This window comes from Xyrauchen texanus, chromosome 13 (genome assembly GCF_025860055.1).
Source record: "Xyrauchen texanus isolate HMW12.3.18 chromosome 13, RBS_HiC_50CHRs, whole genome shotgun sequence".
NCBI classification, from domain to species: domain Eukaryota; kingdom Metazoa; phylum Chordata; class Actinopteri; order Cypriniformes; family Catostomidae; genus Xyrauchen; species Xyrauchen texanus.
The window spans coordinates 42,729,626-42,749,865 of NC_068288.1; the positions used below are offsets into that span (position 1 = coordinate 42,729,626).

At 37.7% G+C, this 20,240-nt stretch overlaps 1 protein-coding gene across 1 annotated transcript in view; it reads right to left on the reverse strand.

The window, feature by feature from the left end:
• Positions 1-16,280, reverse strand: part of LOC127653570 (matrix metalloproteinase-24-like) — a 37,711-nt gene extending 21,431 nt beyond the window's left edge. Inside the window, exon 1 of the mRNA XM_052140283.1 lies at positions 16,155-16,280. Coding sequence (XP_051996243.1) covers positions 16,155-16,280 — 126 coding nt within the window. The remainder of the gene's footprint in view (positions 1-16,154) is intronic.
• Positions 16,281-20,240: the final 3,960 nt, after the last annotated feature.

The window sequence follows — 20,240 nt, forward strand, 5'->3', positions numbered from 1 at the left end:
AGTTGAGTAAATGTAACAGAATTTCGATTTTGAGGTGAACTACCCTTGAATATCTGAACAAAAATGATAGAGGAAACAGCTTATATAAAGAGGTGAATCAGAGCAAAGACAATATATATTATTAAATTAATTCTGAAGTCTGTGCAGCCCTCAGATATTTCAGCTAAGCCATTATCGAGCATGCACTTACTGCAACGTTACTTTAACAAAATGTGATCACTGAGTGTGTAATTGGCCCGAACACAAGAGGTCATATGGACTTCTTGTTTGCACAAATGTGTGCTAATCAGTATGGTGTTATGGCCTGTGTATGTGTTGTTGTGTGCATTGATCAGGAGGCATTGCCCAATAGCTTTTCGCATCTTGTGTTTCAGAAAGAAATCATGTTGTTTCATCATCAGTGAAATCAATAAATGTCAGGATACGGATCATAAGAGGCTCTTCTCTCTTCTGTGTCTTGCAGTGACACCCGACTACCTCATCAAGAAGACAGAGAAGAAATGGTCTAAAGCCAAAGAGAGGGTGGGCAAAAGAGAAATGGGCAGACAAAGAGAAAGAAACAGAGGAGGGGTGGTAACCTCTCAGTGTTGGAGAGTACGTAGCTAAAAGTAGCATAGCTACCAACTTAAACGTTTCAGTAGCATGACAGTAGATCAGCTATTTTAAGGAGAAATGTATATGTTTAATTAAATTAAATCACTCAAATTAAATGTATAACTTTCTTGTGATGATTTAATTCAACAATCAGACAGTTAATGTTAATGGACATGTTCTAATAAACAATTCATTAGTATTCAGCATTGGGAACTGCAATTCATTTTTGTGATTCCATTTCTTCGGTCCAATGAGACTTTCTTGATACCGCAGCCATGCAAGTTGATGTTCTGTTGCAGGTACATCAGGACTCCTCCCACTGAAAATTCTTGTGCCCCGTTTCTTGCTCTCTCATTGGCTGTAGGTCAACGGGTTTAAAATCGTGTAGTGTAAACTCGGCATTACCTGCTTTGCTTGTGATCACTCAGAGATATTAACCTGCAGAGCTGGAGTAAAATGTGCTATTTTCATGTTGAAATTTTGTTATTCATTTACACATTTATATCCGAAATATTACCTGCTTTGATGAAGATCTTATTTACATATTTTAATAAGATTATTCAATTTAAGAGGTGAAACTTTTGACTGATTTTCCTTAACCATTTCTTTGAAAGTAAAGTTATACTGGAGAGATGGTTACATGATTAACAAACTAATATGCACATTACTGTGCCATGAAATTAGAACATTATAAACAACTTTAGATGAGCATTCATTCATGGGGAACCACCTTGTATAGTGGCTTGTAGATGTCATTTTGAACTTACTATCTGCTTAAAGGGCAAAGGAAAGTGATACAACAAGTTGTGCATTTCTGTGACTGGGGTAAAAGGAATAAGACAACAGCAGCACATACACACTTAGGGACACACGGAGTGGGAATCTTGAAACTGCAGCAGTATTATAAAATACTCAGAAGTCATGAATTTTACAAAAACATATTACAGTAACTTCACCTAAACGCATCAGTACAGACATGAGTAGTGTTCGATTCATTAAAGCATGACAATCAATATAAGCTTCAACAACCCAACCAGAAAACATATCCAAGCATTATAGCAGGTAAACAACTTTTCCCAATATATCTGGAGACTGACGTCCTGCCGCTGATGTCTGGAACAGCGACAGACTGAACTGCCATGGTTTCCCCACCAACAAGTGACACAGCCGGTCCTTTTTTTCTGAACTTACGGATATGACCAGGGCTGGACTGGGAAGATAAATCGGCCTGGGAGTTGTCCTTTCCTGCATATCGCAGCACTGTTTTGTTGTCCGTTCTGCATAACGCGGAACCTCATTTTAGCTTATCGTGGCCCATTTCGCACATTTCTCGGCCGACCCACCGTCCCGCTCGGTTCTCCCGATGGCCAGTCCGCCTCTGATCGGCCCCAAAGTGCGTCGGCCCACTGGGAAAATGCCGGTGTGCCAGATTACCAGTCCAGCCCTGGACATGATGTAAACACACAAGGACGAATGATGTAAGCCTATGGTTTCTCGCCAAATCCGACCCGACAGCACAAAATACAAAACAATATTGTAGACTTACTGTAGTGAATTGCGGTAAGACAAGTACAGGGTTTTGAACATTATATTTTCATGGACTCACTCAATAACAGACTTGTTCATTGTAACAAAATAATTCTTATGTACAGCTTTAATTGCTGCTGTTTATCACTAGTTTATATATACTGTATTATACATTAATGTTATCACACTATTTCAATGTTGTCGCACTCATTTTTTTAATTTCACCATAATTTAATGTAGAACTATATTACTTAATTTTGCAATCAGAACTGCAACATATTTACAAATATTTTCTTCTGTAAGTAGCTTAATTGTAGATTTTAACTTTTTTAATTATAAGTTATGAGTAGCTTATAGCTTGGGAAGCTATGGCAGTCTGCAGACAATCTTCGAGACATTGAGCCGTGGTTCTCATGTAGGTGATGCAAGTTCAAATCTGGCTTCTGTCATTTCACAATTGAATTTCCCCTCCTTTTCTCTTTCCACTGTTCTATCAATAGCAGCAGACAAAATGCCAAATAAAAGATAACGATAGTACTAAGGAGGGAAATGGACAGTGATGGAGATAGAGAAGAACAAAGGTAAAGAAAGTGGCAGCGAAACAGACAGAGCAAGACGAGAGGTGGAGAGAGACGAAGGATGTAGACAGGGAGGGGTGAGCAGCCGAGTGATGGAGAATGGAAGGAGATAAGAGCGTACAGTAGATGGAGGAGTGGGGGAGGGGAGGACTGCACGGCCTCGAGAATGAAGGAGCAGCTCAGACAAAGACAGAGAGGAGAGCTGGCGCTCATGTCTGTATCAAACACACCGAGACAAAAGAACACAGATCAAACGCTTTAAAACCCAACAATTACAACAGGAACATAATCATGATTGTCTAAAATTCATAATTAGCTTTAATAGCTAATGCAAGCAACCTGCCCCCAACTCAACCCTTATTTTCAAGTATTTCACAGTGTAAAAACAGTTAAATAAAATGACATGTCAACAGGAAGTTGACATCAACATACCACATAGCTAGTGCCAATGGCAGTATCTACAATTCAAGGCCTATATATTGGCGATATACTGTATTCATAATGCAATTTAAAGCAATTGAGAAGTACCCAAAATGACTGAAATCAAACAAATACTTAGCCTATTTTGAAGAAAATTTACTGTGAATTCACTAAAAATATTGAAAACAGAAAATGTTATTATGAGGGTGTCAGTAAATTTGTAATTGTAAAGGCAGAACAAACAGTTGACAACATGATCACATGGGAAATCAACATGTTGTTCCTCACATTATTTCAATATAAATGTATAGCTTATTTAGAAAAACTTTATTTTTAACTAGAAGCAAAATTAACAGTAATTCCAGTATAATTCATCATTAGAAAATAATCAGATTTTTCAACTTGTATCTGGACTTTAAAGGATTCAGATCTCTTTTTTTTTGTTCAATTTTGTTATAAGATAATTAGATGCCACTGTTGGGCCCTTGAGCAAGGCCCTTAACCCTATCTGCTCCAGGGGCGCCGTATCATGGCTGACCCTGCACTCTTATAAGATAACTAAATTGGGGCAGTGGTGGCTCAGTGGTTGAGGCTCAGGGTTACTGACCAGAAGGTTAGGGGTTCAAGCCCTAGCACCACCAAGACTGCCACTGTTGGGCCCTTGAGCAAGGCCCTTAACCCTATCTGCTCCAGGGGCGCTGTATCATGGCTGACCCTGCACTCTGACCCAAGCTTAGCTGGGATATGTGAAAAACTAATAAATTTCACTGTATATATGCAAAAAAACTGTGTGTATAATGTGTGACCAAAATAAAGGATTCTATATCAGCTCAATTTTCATTCACACAGTTATTTTTTGGAACCCAAATATAATTTGTAAAATAATAATAATAATAATATATAATAATAATAATATATAATAATAATAATACATATTAATATATCTTAATCATGCACCTTTAACTTTTAAACCCTCACACTTTTATTTTGACATTCTGAACTCTCCAGGAAGTCCTGTAAGTATGGCTATTTGTAGGCAAGTTCACAGAAGTTTAATTAGATTCTTATTCAAATTCTGGTAAAAAAAAAATATATATATATATCCTCCAGTGCCATTCTAAATGCATATTACAAGTGAACCTAACTATTGAGCGTCTACATCTGAGATGTTGTCCTTGAGTTGTGCTCAAAATATTGTGCACCGCTGTGAAGGTTAAAAATAGCCGCAAGTGTGTGTGTGTGTGTGTGTGTGTGTATGTAAACAGAGCAGCGGCATTCACTATCGCGCTGGAGCTGCATGTGCATTTGATATATTTACTTATAAAACACAGACTTTTGTGATTCACTGAGCTATGGTGGCTTTGAATAAAATGCACAAGTCATACGAACTACTTTAATGGTGTTGTAATGGTTCTTTTTTTGTCATTTTTGGAGCTTGACAGTAACGGACATGACTAACAAGCGTATCGGATTTGGATCGGGATCATCGGACCAATAGCCGATCTGTCTAAAAGCTTCAGTATCAGAGCCGATACCGATCCAGGTATCAGATCAGTGCATCCCTAACAGACATACTCAAACCAGCCCATCTGGCACCAACAATCATGCCATGCTCCCAATCACTGAGATCACATTTTTCCCCATTCTGATGGTTGATGTGAACATTAACTGAAGCTCCTGAACCCATATCTGCCCAAAGTTATGAACTGCACTGCTGTCACACGACTGGCTGATTAGATAATCACATGGATGATTGTTTGTGCCAGATGGGCTGGTTTGAGAATTTCTGTAACTGCTGATCTCCTGTGATTTTCACGCACAACAGTCTCTAGAGTTTACTCAGAATGGTGCCAAAAACATCCAGTGAGTGACAGTTCTGTGGATGGAAATGCCTTGTTGAGAGAGGTCAATGGAGAATGGCCAGACTGGTCAACTGACAAAGTCTACGGTGACTCAGATAAACACTCTGTACAATTGTGGTGAGAAGTATAGTATCTCAGAATGCTATACTGAGCTACGGCTTGGCGATGTTTTGGCGGCCACCTACACAATATTAGGCAGGTGGTTTTAATGTTGTGGCTGATCGATGTATATATATATATATATATATATATAAGCCAAGCAATACGGTTGATGCTCAAAATCTTTAACCAGTAAGCATAATATTTCTGTGAACATATTAGATTTTTCCTCAGACCTTACAGTATGTTTTTTTCTTTTACTTTTAATTTCTGCCTCAGCATGTTAAAACTTCAAGAGACATATTCAGGACGAATGAGACTTTTATGTGAGGAAACTGTGTCAGCCATCCTTATTTAGTTCTCAGCTTGCATCCACACAGTCAGAGAGAAGACTGCTTTCATCTTACCACATATACTGACACAACTAACATTAGCACACACTAGTACCTCTTGAAAAAGCATACAACCAGCACAGTCCAGTTATTTTTGTCCTTACAGCAATAAACTGAATATTTAAAAACAATACCTCATATTAATCCCACAATAAACAAAGAAACACCATAATACTGCCAACAAGAAGACAATACAACAATAGCTTTCTTTCACCGCATGTAATGCATTAGGGAATGGAGTCGTATACTACAGAAGGGCATTTCAGTTTATAAATCACACACTCCAAATGTTCAAACAACATTCTTTAAATCCAAAGACAAAATTAGGGCAAGTAGATATTACATATTTATGTCTTCTACACAGTCAAATTCTGTTTTATTTCAACCCTTACCAAAAGTACAGCGGTACTATGGTACTGTGATGGTATCAGATGGTAATACCATGGTATTTAGGTCACTTGAGGGTTACGTATACCATGGTGCCAACTGATTCCCATATTCATGTACCATGGTATTTATGTACATGTCCAAAACACATTTTATTGCCATGGTATCATGTCCAAAAACAGTGGTAGCAGAGTATGGGTGAGTATTGTTAACAGAATATACATTTTAGTTTGAACTATCCCTTTAAGAAATTCAACAACCACCCCATGAACACTGTAGACATTACCGCATAATGTATATTTATTGCAAATAATTACACTGTAGCTCAACTGATAGAGCATTGCACTTGTGATGCAAAGCACCTGGATCAGAGACCTGATGAGCATGTGAGTCGACGAGCGAGTCAAAAGTGTCATAGAAGCCACACAAAATGATGTGGTTGCTGCAGCAATTGCATTTTTCATCTCACATTTACTTTTTCGGAGACTATCGGTCAGGATTAGGGTTGAGAGGTAGGTAGCCTACTTTAGTTAGTTGGGCCCCACACAGTGGACATTTTACATCGAAACTCCCACTATACGTGTAAGGAACCACGTAATATAATTTTGCTAAAATGGCACTCACATCATTTTCATGAGAACAATCTACCCATCATGCTCCCCAATATAGCTAAACCAGCGCTACACCAACACATCATATAATCAAAATTAAGGTAAATGTTAAATGTAGCAGCGATAAGTGTTGGTGTTAAATGTCCATGATGTGACGTGAGTAATTGAGTTATACCAATATGTGTATGTAAGTAGGAGGATTTATCAGGTTGATTGAATAGCCTCAAGGCACTGGAGTAGAAGCTGTTTCTGTATCGTGATGTGCGTGTGCTGATGAACCTGACATGCTTTCCAGATGGCTGAAAAGAGAAAAATAATTGTGCAGAATGACTAGAGTCCTTTAGAATGCTTTCAACTTTCCTGAGACAGCATTTGGAGTAGATGTCCTGAATTGATGAACGAGATGTGGCTGTGATCCTTTTAGCTGTTTTTACCACCCTCAGCAGAGTGGAGATTCTTGTACTTGCCATACCAGGATGTAGTGCCCCTGGTGAGGATGGATTCAACAGCGCACCTGTAGAAACTGGTCGTAACTGTGGTGGACATCCGAGATTTCCTTAATCATCTGAGGAAGTGAAGACGTTGGTGGGCCTTTTTGATGGCAGCCTTTACATGCTCTGTCCACTTGAGGGTAGAAGTGAGTGTGACCCCAAGAAATGTAATACTGTTGACCCTCTCTACTGCACCACTTCCAATGTAGATGGGTGTGTACTGTTCTCTGTTTCCTGAAGTCAATAATCAGTTTTGTTTTGCTGACATTGAGAGCAAGGTTGTTACTGTGGCACCATCCTGCCAGGAGGCTCACCTTCTCCCTGTAGGATGACTCATCATTGTTTGTGATCAGGCCTACCATAGTGGTGTCATCAGCAAACTTTAAGATGGAATTGGAGCTGTATCTGGCTTCCTAGTCATGGGTAAACATTGCATACAGTAATGGACTCAACACGCTGTCCTGTGCAGTGCCAGTGTTAAGGATAAGAGAGGAGGAGGTGATCTTGCCTATCCGCACATGCTGGGGTATGCCAGTGAGGAAATCCAGTATCCAGTTGCATAAGGTGGGGCCAAGTCCTAGATATAGCAGTTTCTGTATGAATTAGGATGGAATAACTGTTTAAATGCTGAGCTGAAGTCAACAAATAGCAACCTGGCATAACAGTTTTTTGTTTTCCAGGTGAGCAAGTGTGATATAGCAACCTCAGTAGATCTATTATGGTGGTAAGCTAACTGTAGGGAAACCAGCCTGTCTGGAGTGATGTCTTTAATTGGTCTAAGCACCAGTCACACTAAGTACTTCATTGTAATGGGTGTGAATGCTACCAGCCAGAAGTCATTGAGGCAATTGACTTTGTTTTTCAGAACATGAACAATGGTGGCGTTTTTAAAGCAAGTGGGTACTATTAATGTGCTTAGTGAGAGATTGAAGCTATCTGTGAAGACAGCAGCTAGTTGGTCACTGTAGTTTATTAAAACACAACCTGAAATTCCATCAGGCCCGGCGGCTTTTCAGATGTTGATTCGTTTAAAAGTCCTCCTCTGAAACCACTAGGACGGTCTTAAGTAGAGCCACAAGTTGTTTTGCGTTTTTGAAGTGGGTATAAAAGCGGTTTAATTCATCTGTGAATTAAAGTGACGCACAAGCAGTTATTAAAGTGTGCGGATTTGACTCCAGTTTGCGTCCATAGTCACGTTTTGCATTCTTAATGGTTTTCCGGAGATCATACTTGCACTGTTAGTAAGCCTGACTATTTCCGGATCGGAACGTGATGGTGTGATACTTGATCTTTTTGGGGATCTCTGGAGTAGTACATGGTTTATTGTTGAGGTATATGCGTACTGTTTTTGTGGGCACACAGTCAGTAACACAGTTCTTAATAAAATATGTGACAGCAGTGGCGTACTCATTCATATCGGAAGCAGATTCTCTAAACATGTCCCAGTCCACATAATCAAAGCTGTCCTGTAATTTCTCCTCCACCTCTGGGGTCCAGCACTGCACCGCTCGCATCATCGCTCATCTCGTTTCAGCTTTTGTTTATAAACAGGGAGTAATAGCACTGAGGGAGATCCAATTGACCGAGATGCCGTCGTATTAGGGAGCGGTATGCTTATTTGTGTGTGGTGTATAAATGATCCAAGGTGATAGGACCACTGATGATATTTGGGGTAAACACTCCTGAAGTTAGCTTTATTAAAGTCACCAGATATAATATAAGGTTTTCTATAAACTGAATGAATTTCCTCACAATGCTCCCTGAGTACTCATTGTACTGTTGAATGCGTGTGGTACCTTTACAGGAAGCAACTGCTGAGCATTTATATTAAAATCCAACAAACTGGTGGGGCTTAACTGCTCCTGTGGCTAAAATTAAACTGTCAGATGGAGACAGCAATCACAACTCGCCAGGTGGTAGCATCTCAAACTTTGTGACATGCAGGTGTGCGGTTTCAAATCTCCAAGGGCCCAGACACAGAAAGATCAATTGATTGTTCAAGAAAAGCAGTGCATCACATTTGAAACCCTGCAAGACTATATGAGCTAATTTAGCCAAACCACAAAATAACCAGAAAGCTCCATATGGCTTGTATTAACAGTCCATTTTGAATGCCTGGCATTGAAAAAAGCTAATGATTACTGTAGAAATGGAAAATGGGTGAGTCCTTAGGCTCATAAGAACCTCAAAAATGCTTAGGTTTTGGTTTGGTGCCTTCTTGATTGGATTAAGCACTGGGATTCCACTAATGTGTCGACAAAGTGGATCGATATCAGAGGCCCCTTGAATACATCAGAGTAACATCAACATACAAGATTGACATTTTCTGATAAAAAAAAAAAAAACAAAAAAAAACAGTGTTTGTTCACAACAGAGGAGCATAGATGCCTCATTCGGCTGGTTTGTATACAGTATGTCAACTGCAGTGGGATCTTGGAACGACAAGGAGAGCAGTTTGAATTGGTTTGCCTCAGACCGAGCTTCTTGCTCAGACCGCTCCATAAACTGCATTGTATGGAAACAGTAATGTGGTCCATAGGAACAGCTGCTAATAAGGTATCTATGTATGAATATCTATGCAGAGGAGGCTTTCGTGCTAAAATCACATGAGAGGCAGTTTGAACCCTAGTCACAGCTGGACAGAAGTGAAAATTTTTAGTAAAAAAGTTTTTAATATTGATCTATTTTTTTACACACACCAAGCCTTTCAATTCAGAAGACATTAATTCATCCATTGGAGTCATATAGATTACTATTCATATGGAAGCAACATGTCAATGTCGAGCTTGTTCATCTAGTGTGTTTAGGGTGATTGCTAGGTGGTTCCTTACTTGGCTAAGTTAAAAGAGCTCATTCTGAATGAATCAGTCTTTTTGAGCAAAGCTTTTAAGTGAACAAATCATTCTCGTTCACCTCCAAACACTTACGCATATTTTTGTTCACTGACATCTCTTCCTTTCAAAACCAATGAGCTGTAGTTTGAAGCCCGAGACTGCTTTGGAGGCTTTTCATGCTTGTAAAGACTGACTATAACATGAACCAACAGCATTCGAGTGCGGGCTGTGAAGGAGTGTATCATTAGTTCGACACGCTTAGCAAATACAGCCCTTCACTGAACTAGTACTAGTCAGTCATTTGAGTCTGAACAAGATGATGTCGTTCATAAATAAACTGAACGACACACTCGAAAATGAGGATCTGCTGAACAACTGAATGGCATGTCATCCGTTCAGTTCGGCATCTGAGTCAATCGTGATCAACAAGGAGAGAAAGGGGTGAAATGCACTTAAGACAAGTTTATAGGTATGCACAAAACAATATCACCAATTTACAAATGTATAAAAATTAATGAAGATGTACCATTAAAATGACATGAATTACGGATGGAAATGTTGTGCTTTGCTGCATAGTGTATGATATTTATGCTTTTGCTGAACTTTTCTCACTTTAATGATACTGTTGGTTAGGTTTAGGGTAGGGAGGTCGGCTTTGGTGATTTAAAACTCGATAGAGCATTAACCTTAAAAAGCTAATTTGTTTGGGAGAACATTTAACTCGCTTTTAGCGCCACATAGTGGACATTTCACCTTGGAACGCCCACGATACGTGTAATGAACCCCGTAATGTTACGGACCAGGAGCCTAGGCTGCAAATAACAGCCATTTTAGACTGTATTCAGGTTAAAATGTTCGGCAGAAGTCACCTCTAAGAGTAATCACATTTGTCATGTTGACAATCAACATGAAACAGCATTTACAACCCAACTTGCTGCAATGTGACTTTTTGAGTGAAATAGGATATGCAACAAGAAATAATGTAGTAATCAGGACATTGTTGGATCATGAAAAGTGGGCATTAAATACCAGAATGGAGCATGGTTGGAGGGGAGGAGTTGCAAAATAAGAGGGATTGGTGATGTCAGCCAACAAGGAAAGGCGTTTCAGAGGCGGAGCCATTTTTACATTTTTATGAAAGAAACCTGTTGATACGCACCCCCTTGTTGAGCACAAACCATGAAAATGACATACCTGAACTTAAATGGTTGTATTTACTGGACCCTTTGAAGTATGGACACAATTGTAGTATCTTTTGAAAGAAGACACTTTGGGCTTTATTTCCCATGTATCAGTATTACTATATGTTGTTACTTTTTAAAGTTAGAGAAGATGTTTATAGTAATGGAAATATTTTGTGCTGAACATGTTTTATAATCTAAAAAACAATAATAAAAGTGCCAAGACAGCCCAGAAATACAATGTTCTCAAAGCCACAAGTCTAAAGAAGTTATGTTTCAAATTTGAAGATGATCTAATAAAAAATGAGGTTCCTGCAGCTTTTTTCTCAGTAAAATCACTGGAAGCGTACAGAGTAAAATTAAGGCTCCACCTTTCAAGACGACACTAAATCTGACTGCACTGCTCGGCTATCATGAATAAAACTATGCCCCATTTTTAAAACAGACTTTGGAGATGGGGTCGTTTTGTTTATGAGACTCTAATATATATGATAATATACAGTTTTACAACATGAATGCTGCTCAGATTGCAGTTTGTTGAAGAACGATGACGAAGGGTAATTCTTTCAGGCGAGATCTCATGTAAACAATGGAGAATATATCAATATTTCTCTGATTTATCTGATTGGATGTTTTCAATGAATGCTTGTCATGGACAATTGACCCAAGTGTGTTGAACTAGATTCATCTGGAGATCGTATTTTCAAAACAAAGGTATGAAGTCCCGTTTTGATATTGCATGTTTTCATTTGTACTCCAGGCACAAATAACTAAATTGCTGTTTCTGGAGGATTGCTATCGTGAAACAGAGATCGATATCAATGTTGAACCCTTAGACCTTTGAAAAGATGTATAATTTGTTAACATTAATTACATTTATAGATGGTAAATTATATATTAAATGTAAGCAGAGTGACATCACCACCGAGTGCAGGCAATTGCGTATCAACAGGTTAAGACAAAAAAAAAATGTAAAACCTAATTAAACCTCATCTGATAAAATATAAACAAAAACCCTACAGCTGTTGAATATATAGGCTATAAATGATGTTTAAAAACTTTGTTAAATACTTATGCTAAATATAGATAATTGTAAAATATCTTCATTTTTTCTGGTTATTGTGATTTTGGTTGAACAATAAACTGCATCTTGGATTTTGTTCATGTCTGTTTCCTTCATATTAACAAAAGACTAAGACATTTTTTAACATCCTATAAATCAATTTCTAAAAACAATCACCCGATTAATCAGCTATCGGCTTTTTCAACCAGCTTTGTTATTGGTATCTGCAAAATCCACCATCGGTCACTCTCTACTTCAAAGTCTAGGCCTAACTTTGTGAGACACACACACACACCAGATGCTTTCTCAAGCGGAAGTCAAATTTAAAAGTTCAAGAATTATGTATTACACATGTAAGGGCACAATAGTATGCATACATATCTCCAAATCAGCTCTAAGGCAACAATCCAAAGCTAGTATCAACAAGAGACTACTCACTGTATGACACATGAGGTAAAACGTCACGATAGCGAGTCGAAAAAAGACGAGACTGATTTAAGAGTGTGAGACTATGAAGTGTTTGGCGAACAAAACACATGAGTTGGAAGAGCCATATTCCTCTTCAACCATTAGCAGCACTGCCCCGCTCTTCCGTATTATCCAACTGACTTAAGAACAGATGGTTCTTTATGGTTGGCCAGACGTACTGACACACTTAACACAATTGACAAGTACTCCAAAGGCATCTGCTGTTAATTTTACACCACACCACACCTCAACCAAACAACTACAAATGCAACAAAACACGCTAAAAACCCAAAGCAAACAATCATTGCTCGTGTGATGATGATTGAAGCTATTATATTAATCTAGGGAAGCAGAAAGCAGCCAGAGATGGATGATATAATCTATGTACTGTAATGTAGTATCTGATATCATCGTCTAAAAAGATTGAAATCTGAGAACAGAATGTGCACAGTTAACTGGATTATCATGGTCATTGAGATTATTTTGGTGACTGACATAGAAACCCTTTCTTTTCACTATTTTTTTAAGATTGCAAATATGAGTAAAATAATAGCTTTTTGTTTAGGCAATTTCATATTTTGTTTGTAACAACCAAAGCCAGCAAGAGACATAAAAATATAGACTTCATTAATTCAATAAGCCACTTATTGTTATTCTTTTATGGAGTGCAACTAATGTGGAGTGGTGGTGGTGTAGTGGGCTAAAGCACATAACTGTAAATCAGAAGGTCACTGGTTCGATCCCCACAGCCACCACCCATTGTGTCCTTGAGCAAGGCACTTAACTCCAGGTTGCTCCAGGTTTTTTTTCCCTATAATAAGTGCACTGTAAGTCGCTTTGGATAAAAGCGTCTGCCAAATGCATAAATGTAAATGTTGTTTATATGTAATCCTATTGTGTAATATATCAATAAATATCATGATGCTGTTATTTGAAAGCATACAAAGCCTTCATCTGTAAGTCACTCTTGTGAATGAAGCAAAGAGATGGAGGGGTCCCCCCTCCCCATCCCATGTTCAAATCTATGCCCTTGCTTCTAGCACAAGAGTAAAAAATGGACATGGACAACATCTTAAAAATATACATAGCTCTATCATGTTGTCTTTTTTCTGCAATAACAACTAAAACACAGTTTGCATAGTCTAATAATACAATTGTCTTTGTAATATTTTTTAGGTCATCGTTATTCTTTCACAACAGTTTACAAGAGGTCACCAATTGGGAGAATCGTGCATGTCGGCAGCCTTAAAGAGCTTTGATTTTAAAATCAGTTGCACGATAAAAATCAATGTTTTACATTAAATTAAGTCAATTTAATTTAAAAGAGTGCACGTCTAATAACCTACTTATCTAATTACCTTTTTTTTTTGGCATAATAGCTTTTTGTACATCAAAAATGTGAAACAACATAATAAATTGTAGGATCTCTGATCAGCAAGTAACCCATTGCCACAACAAAGCTGAATCTGGCAGAACTGTTCTTGCGAGCACTGCCTCTCGACTCAAAAGCCTCCCTGGCTTTCCCATCAATTATTGAGGAACCTATATTTGGAACACATACAAAAACAGCTTTGTTTTCTTCACATCAAAACAATGTAGTTATAAATGCACCCCTTAACAGAATAATATAGCTCAAAACAGTTTGGGGTCTTTAAAGTAAATCATTTTGGTATCTAATCAACATATGAACTGAAAGTCTTTGTCATATTTTTGCTCAATAAGATGCATGCATCTTGAACAGCATCAGTTGTATCATTGCACATCTTATATCTAACATTGCATTGAGTATAAGTCTAAACGTGTTACCTTTAGAGACAAAGGAGATATATATATATATATATAGGGGTATCATATGGGAATGCATGAGGAGTGAGTGGACCAATGAAATTATCCAATTACTGGCAACCTGATAATGGTTTCAGTGTGCTGTATTTCCAGGAAGAGCTAACATCAAACACTTAATGCCAGTCTGGGACCGAACATAAACCAAGATGGAGCAGAGCAATAATACGAATATATTCACATGTGGATGGTTGCATTGTTATTGTTGCAGCTGTGCATAATGTCACAAAAAGTGTCACTATTTTTCTGGTATAAACAATGTATTCAGATGTGAATGGTTGGGTGCATTGTTTTGGATGCAGTTGTGCTATGGCAAGCCGATTTAACTTTTATTCATTTCCAGGATATGAATTCTTGATATCAACAATTCAATTTTCACTAGTTAAAATGATAGTTATTGATATCAGGAATTCGATATCTACTAGTAACAATGGAAATTTTTGATATCAGAAATTAAATTTCCACAAGTAGCTAATTCTTGATATCAACAATTACATTTTTACTAGTTAAATGCTTATTCTAGATATCAAGAATTGTATTTCAACTAGTAAAAACTATAATTCTTGATATCTGTAATTGTATTTTCACTAGTGAAATGTCACCATAGGCTGCCATTCAAAATCAATTGTTGATATCAAGAATTGATTTCTTCCTAGTTATAATTCCAAATACACATATCAGCTTTGTATTTATATCATTTTTGATATCAATAATTACGTGGTTACTAGTAAAAATTTATATTCTAGATATAAACAATTTAATTGCTACTAGTAAAGATTTTACTTTTTGATATCTGAAAATGTATTTCTGATATCAATATAATTTCAGATATCTAAAATGGCTTTCTTACTAGTAACAATCACATTCATGATATCAGAAATGAACATTGTCACTAGTGAAAATGGAATTACTGAGATCAAAAATGAACATTGTTACTAGTAGCAATTCAATTGTTGATATCAAGAATAGACATTTCAACTAGTGACAACTGAATTCTTGATATCAAAAATAAAGGTTTTTACTAGTATGAATTGTATTTCTGATATGTGAAATTGGAATTTCAACAAGTAAGAAATCAATTCTTGATATCAACAATTGATTTTGAATGGCAGCCTATGGTGACATTTCACTAGTGAAAATACAATTACAGATATCAAGAATTATAGTTTTTACTAGTTGAAATGCAATTCTTGATATCTAGAATGAGCATTTAACTAGTAAAAATGTAATTGTTGATATCAAGAATTAGCATTGTTACTAGTGGAAATTTAATTTCTGATATCAAAAACTGCCATTGTTACTAGTAGATATCGAATTCCTGATATCAATAACTATCATTTTAACTAGTGAAAACTGAATTGTTGATATCAAGAATTCATATCCTGGAAATGAATAAAAGTTAAACCGGCTTGCCATAGTATGTTGTGCTTTGTATTGTTGTGCTTCTTTGGTCTACTGATTTCATATACGTTATGTTTTTTGTTTTTATATATATATATATAAAACAATTTGGCTAGGTATGGTTGTAACTGGCTACAGTTTAAAACGATTAGAAAATATAATTAGCATACGCAAGAGGAACCGTGTGCATTTGTTGTTTAAATTGTTTATGTATCCCTAAACCATCCTCTATTTATGTCTTAGCCACTTCATCTTATAAAAGCTATTGGAATAAATTATAATGGGTATTTGCAACCCAAAACCTGTGCGTTACTAACGTATCCATTTAGTGATGCTCAATTGGACAGATCCCTTAAACGCGCAGCCAACGGAGGTGATGATGGTGGACATAAACAGGAACGTACCTCAACGATGAAGGTCCTCTCTTCTCCACAAACAGACACGACCCAGAAAAGAATATGGAAATAACACGTTTTCCAACAGAACCCCGGGAGTCCCGTCTTTCTCCCCCTGGCTCCCACCCCCGCCATAACTGTCCCCGAATTCCCCCCACTGTCCACCGTTGATTTCCAGGCTTGTGTCCTATGTGTGATCTTTATTATTTCAGAAAAGAATGAGGGTCCTATATTCCTATAAATGCTGCTTCCCAAACGAGTGCTAAATTAGCGATGCCATTTTGCGTTTCGTCTTCTGAAGGTGGTGCTTTTAAAATGATGCTGCGCTTTTTATGCGCTCGAGCGAATGCAGCCCCACGCGCTCTCATTCCAGCGAGCGTTGGGAAGTCCGAGTCGTTTAGTGAATCGGTTCTTTAGAAAGGATCGTTTGAAAGAGTCGTTTAGAAAGATTAAGCGGTTCACGCGTCACTCAAAAGCGGAGGTAAAGAAATTAGAAAACAACAGCAACTATGAGACTTCCCAAATGTCTAATTTTATTTACAGTAGTGATAATTTATGACTTAGCCAGCCTACAACTCATGAACAACGCAAACCAAATGAGAGCTCAAAAAAGAACTGAACAATTCTGCGATTCGCTTCGAGTGATTCATACAAATTAAATGATTCAAAAGGATTGAACAACACACTCAAGCAGCACTCCTCAGATAAATACCCTTATGCAAAGCCTGGTTGGACCACATAATGGTGGTCTGAAATAAAATACTACATATTATCAAACAGTAAGTTATACATTACATAAAATATTATTCTATAGTTTACTCTTGTTGTATTGAACACTGAAGGCATTTAATATGCATACATTAGATAACACAGATTCAAAACAAATTTATGTTAAGATTTACAATTTCATAACAAAACTCTACACATTTTTAAGAATATAAAATATTTAAAGTTTTTAATTTTGTAAACATTTTATGTAATTGTTACATAACATCTGAAAGTGAAAGAAGTTGGTACAACTGTGTGTTTTTGGACATGTTGCATGGTAATACCATGGTATTTTGGAGGTTACCTTGATAGGAATAAAGGCCTATATGAACATGGTAATCATTCAGAATCATGGTATATATCAAAGTATTATTGTAGTAAAATCTAATACTAAAGTTGTACCATAGAACTGCTGCAATACTTTGTTGTCAGGGAACCAATAAGTTCCAACTCTTATATCACTGTTTTCAAATGTATTCCCGAAAACTCCCCTGTCTTCCATTGGTTGTACCAATTCAAAGTCCCACCCCAAACTCACACCATAAAGGGGGTCACACACCAGACTAAAATCGAAACAACTGTTTTCAATGAAGGTATGCACACCGCTGCCGCCACTTGCCGTCTGTCGACAGCGCCCAGCTTCGACTCCGGAGGCTACTCAAATTTTTACCGCACCACGGAGCGCAACTCGCATATTTTCCATTAGCTTCAACCCAAATCATGATCAAAGAGCATAGATTATTTACTCTAATGCTATTCATTCTTGAACAAGGGAATCCCCTAATTTTTGATACCTGTGCCTTGTCCTTGCCGCTGCTTGGCACTTCTCGTCTGGAGTGCGACCACCTTTAGTCGAGCTATTGCTGCTGTGCCACTTAAACAAACAAAGGAATATGCTACTGCTAGGCCTCATGAACATAAATTAGAACAATATTTTACTGTTTTGATAACTAGTTGTACTTGATGGCCAATAATGATCCATTCAATGATTCAATAAATAATTCACATAATTAATTCGATAACTTGATCCATACATCTAACACTGGCAGTGTAGGGTTTTTTTCAGACAGTGAATAAATACTTGGATCAGTAAGTTTTTGCCTCTAGTACAAGGAGTTCTGGGATTTAACCCGCCCTAATTAATCTGTACATCAGAGAATGCATATCATGAACGGGGACAGATCTGTTTACATTTTGCTTTGGCATTTATCTAGAAAGGAAGCTGACGTGTAGAACAGTGGAGCAAATAGAGCGCATGTCTGAATGCACGAGAGAATATCGCCCACCGCTGTCACTCAACATCCCTGATTACAGCCCCAACAAGCACTCATTATGACATTAAAAATAACAAACTCCAGTGCTGATCGCCACTTAATAAAACAAACACAAAAGAAATGGAAACCCCTGCTCAAGAACAGGCAGTCTGATCTCATGAACATTATGTGACCATGGCAACAATTTTGCTAAACAAAATGACTAGCCTTATTACAAGTTTTGCTATAGTTCCCTAGGGACATTTTCATCGGATGGCGCCAAAAGCGAGTGTAATTATGTCGTAATGAGACAAGGTTTTTAAGGTATTAAATGGACATTTTAATAATTAAAATGTACCTCCCTAACCTAAACCTAACCAATAGTGTTCTAAAAAGCAAATGAGAGGTAAACAAAACAGACATCCTCACCCTAAACCAGTGTTTCCCAACCACTGTGCCGCGGCACACCAGTGTTTTTAAATGATAAAATTCCACAAAATAAATAAATGCATGTAAAAAAAAAATCTAATTTCAGGTATCCAAACTCCTTACCATTCGTAGAAATTTGCCATTTTGAAACCATAATCGGTCACTTTTGTGATTGTTAAGTGCAGGGCTGGACTGGCAATCTGGCATGCCGGGCATTTTCCCAGTGGGCCGACGCACTTTGGGGCTGATCATGGGCGGACTGGCCAGAGCGAGAACTGAGCGTGCTGGTGATGCATCCGCGAAACGTGCCGAATGGGCTGTGATAAGCAAAAATGAGCCGCCGCGTTATGTAGAACGGACCACAAAACGGCGCCACGATATGCAGAAAAGGACAGCTCAACAACTTTTGGGCAAGTTGCCATGTACAATCCTGGGCTAGCAAATCTACAAATTAGAAAAGAAACAAATTTGTTGTTTTTTCATTACCCATTTAGGGCTCTTGCCACCTGTGACCTCACAAAGCATAGCCTACCTATGTGACTTGTTTTAGTTTTTTTTTTGCAATTTCAAACATTACAATTAAACATGCTACTAAGATGGACAAAAAACATGTACAATTTCTTGAAAAGGAAAAATATCGATGATGGTTAGCCTATGTGGGATAGTGATGTGCCATAGAATTTATTAGTCGTAAAAAGTGTGCCGTGGCAGAAAAAAGGTTGGGAAACACTGCCCTAAACCAACACCTAAACTGGTAGTGTCCAAAAACAAATTGTGAAATGAAAAGCACATTTTCTAATGTCCTAACCGCATGTTGCTTCTGTGACACTTCCATGTCACGTGTCAGCTTGTGTGTTTGACTGGGCTCGAACTGCAGACTTCCAAGTTCAAAGTCCAACGCTCTATGTGATGAGCTATCGCGCAGGCTATTTATGTGTAAATGATGGTGGGTCAGTAATACAAGTATTAAAATATATCGTTTTTCATTGATGTGTTATCGTAAAAGTGTTTCGATATCATAACATAGTAGTGTGAGAGTAAAAGTGTTAAAAATAAGTGTTAATAAAGTCATAACCAGCCGTTTTAGCTGCGATTTTTGTGAAAATGAATAAAATGTTAAGTTGTTGTAGTTACTTTAGTGTGCATTTCTCCAGAAAACTGCGACGAAATGTAGAACGCAGCATGTAAAAGTCAGTTTTCAAAAAGTAGACACATGCCTGAAGAAAGCGGTTTCAAAAAGTGCAAGGGAAAAATTGGCAAAGGCAAAAAGTGGTAGGGACCTGCCCACCCGTCAATGACGCCTTTGCTTTCTGTAACATTATAAGATGCACATTAGATAGCATGATTGTTGTGTAATGGGCCTACTAATCTCAATATGGCCATTTCTGACATCTGAAACATTTTAGATGAAAATTATTTTTATTTGTTATTTGTTTGCTGTCAATTGAAGCTCATGGCACTGGACTTTTTTCCACCATATTTATTTAAGAGTTATTCAGGGTATTCGACATGAAAGGTAATGTGGAAATGCAAATGACAAGATGAATCATGTTTGATTGCCTTTGAAAGAGGGCTGCTGCAAATTACATCCCTCCAAACATCAAAATGAGATGCAGTGGCAGCAATCTTGGAGGCCACGTGGTGA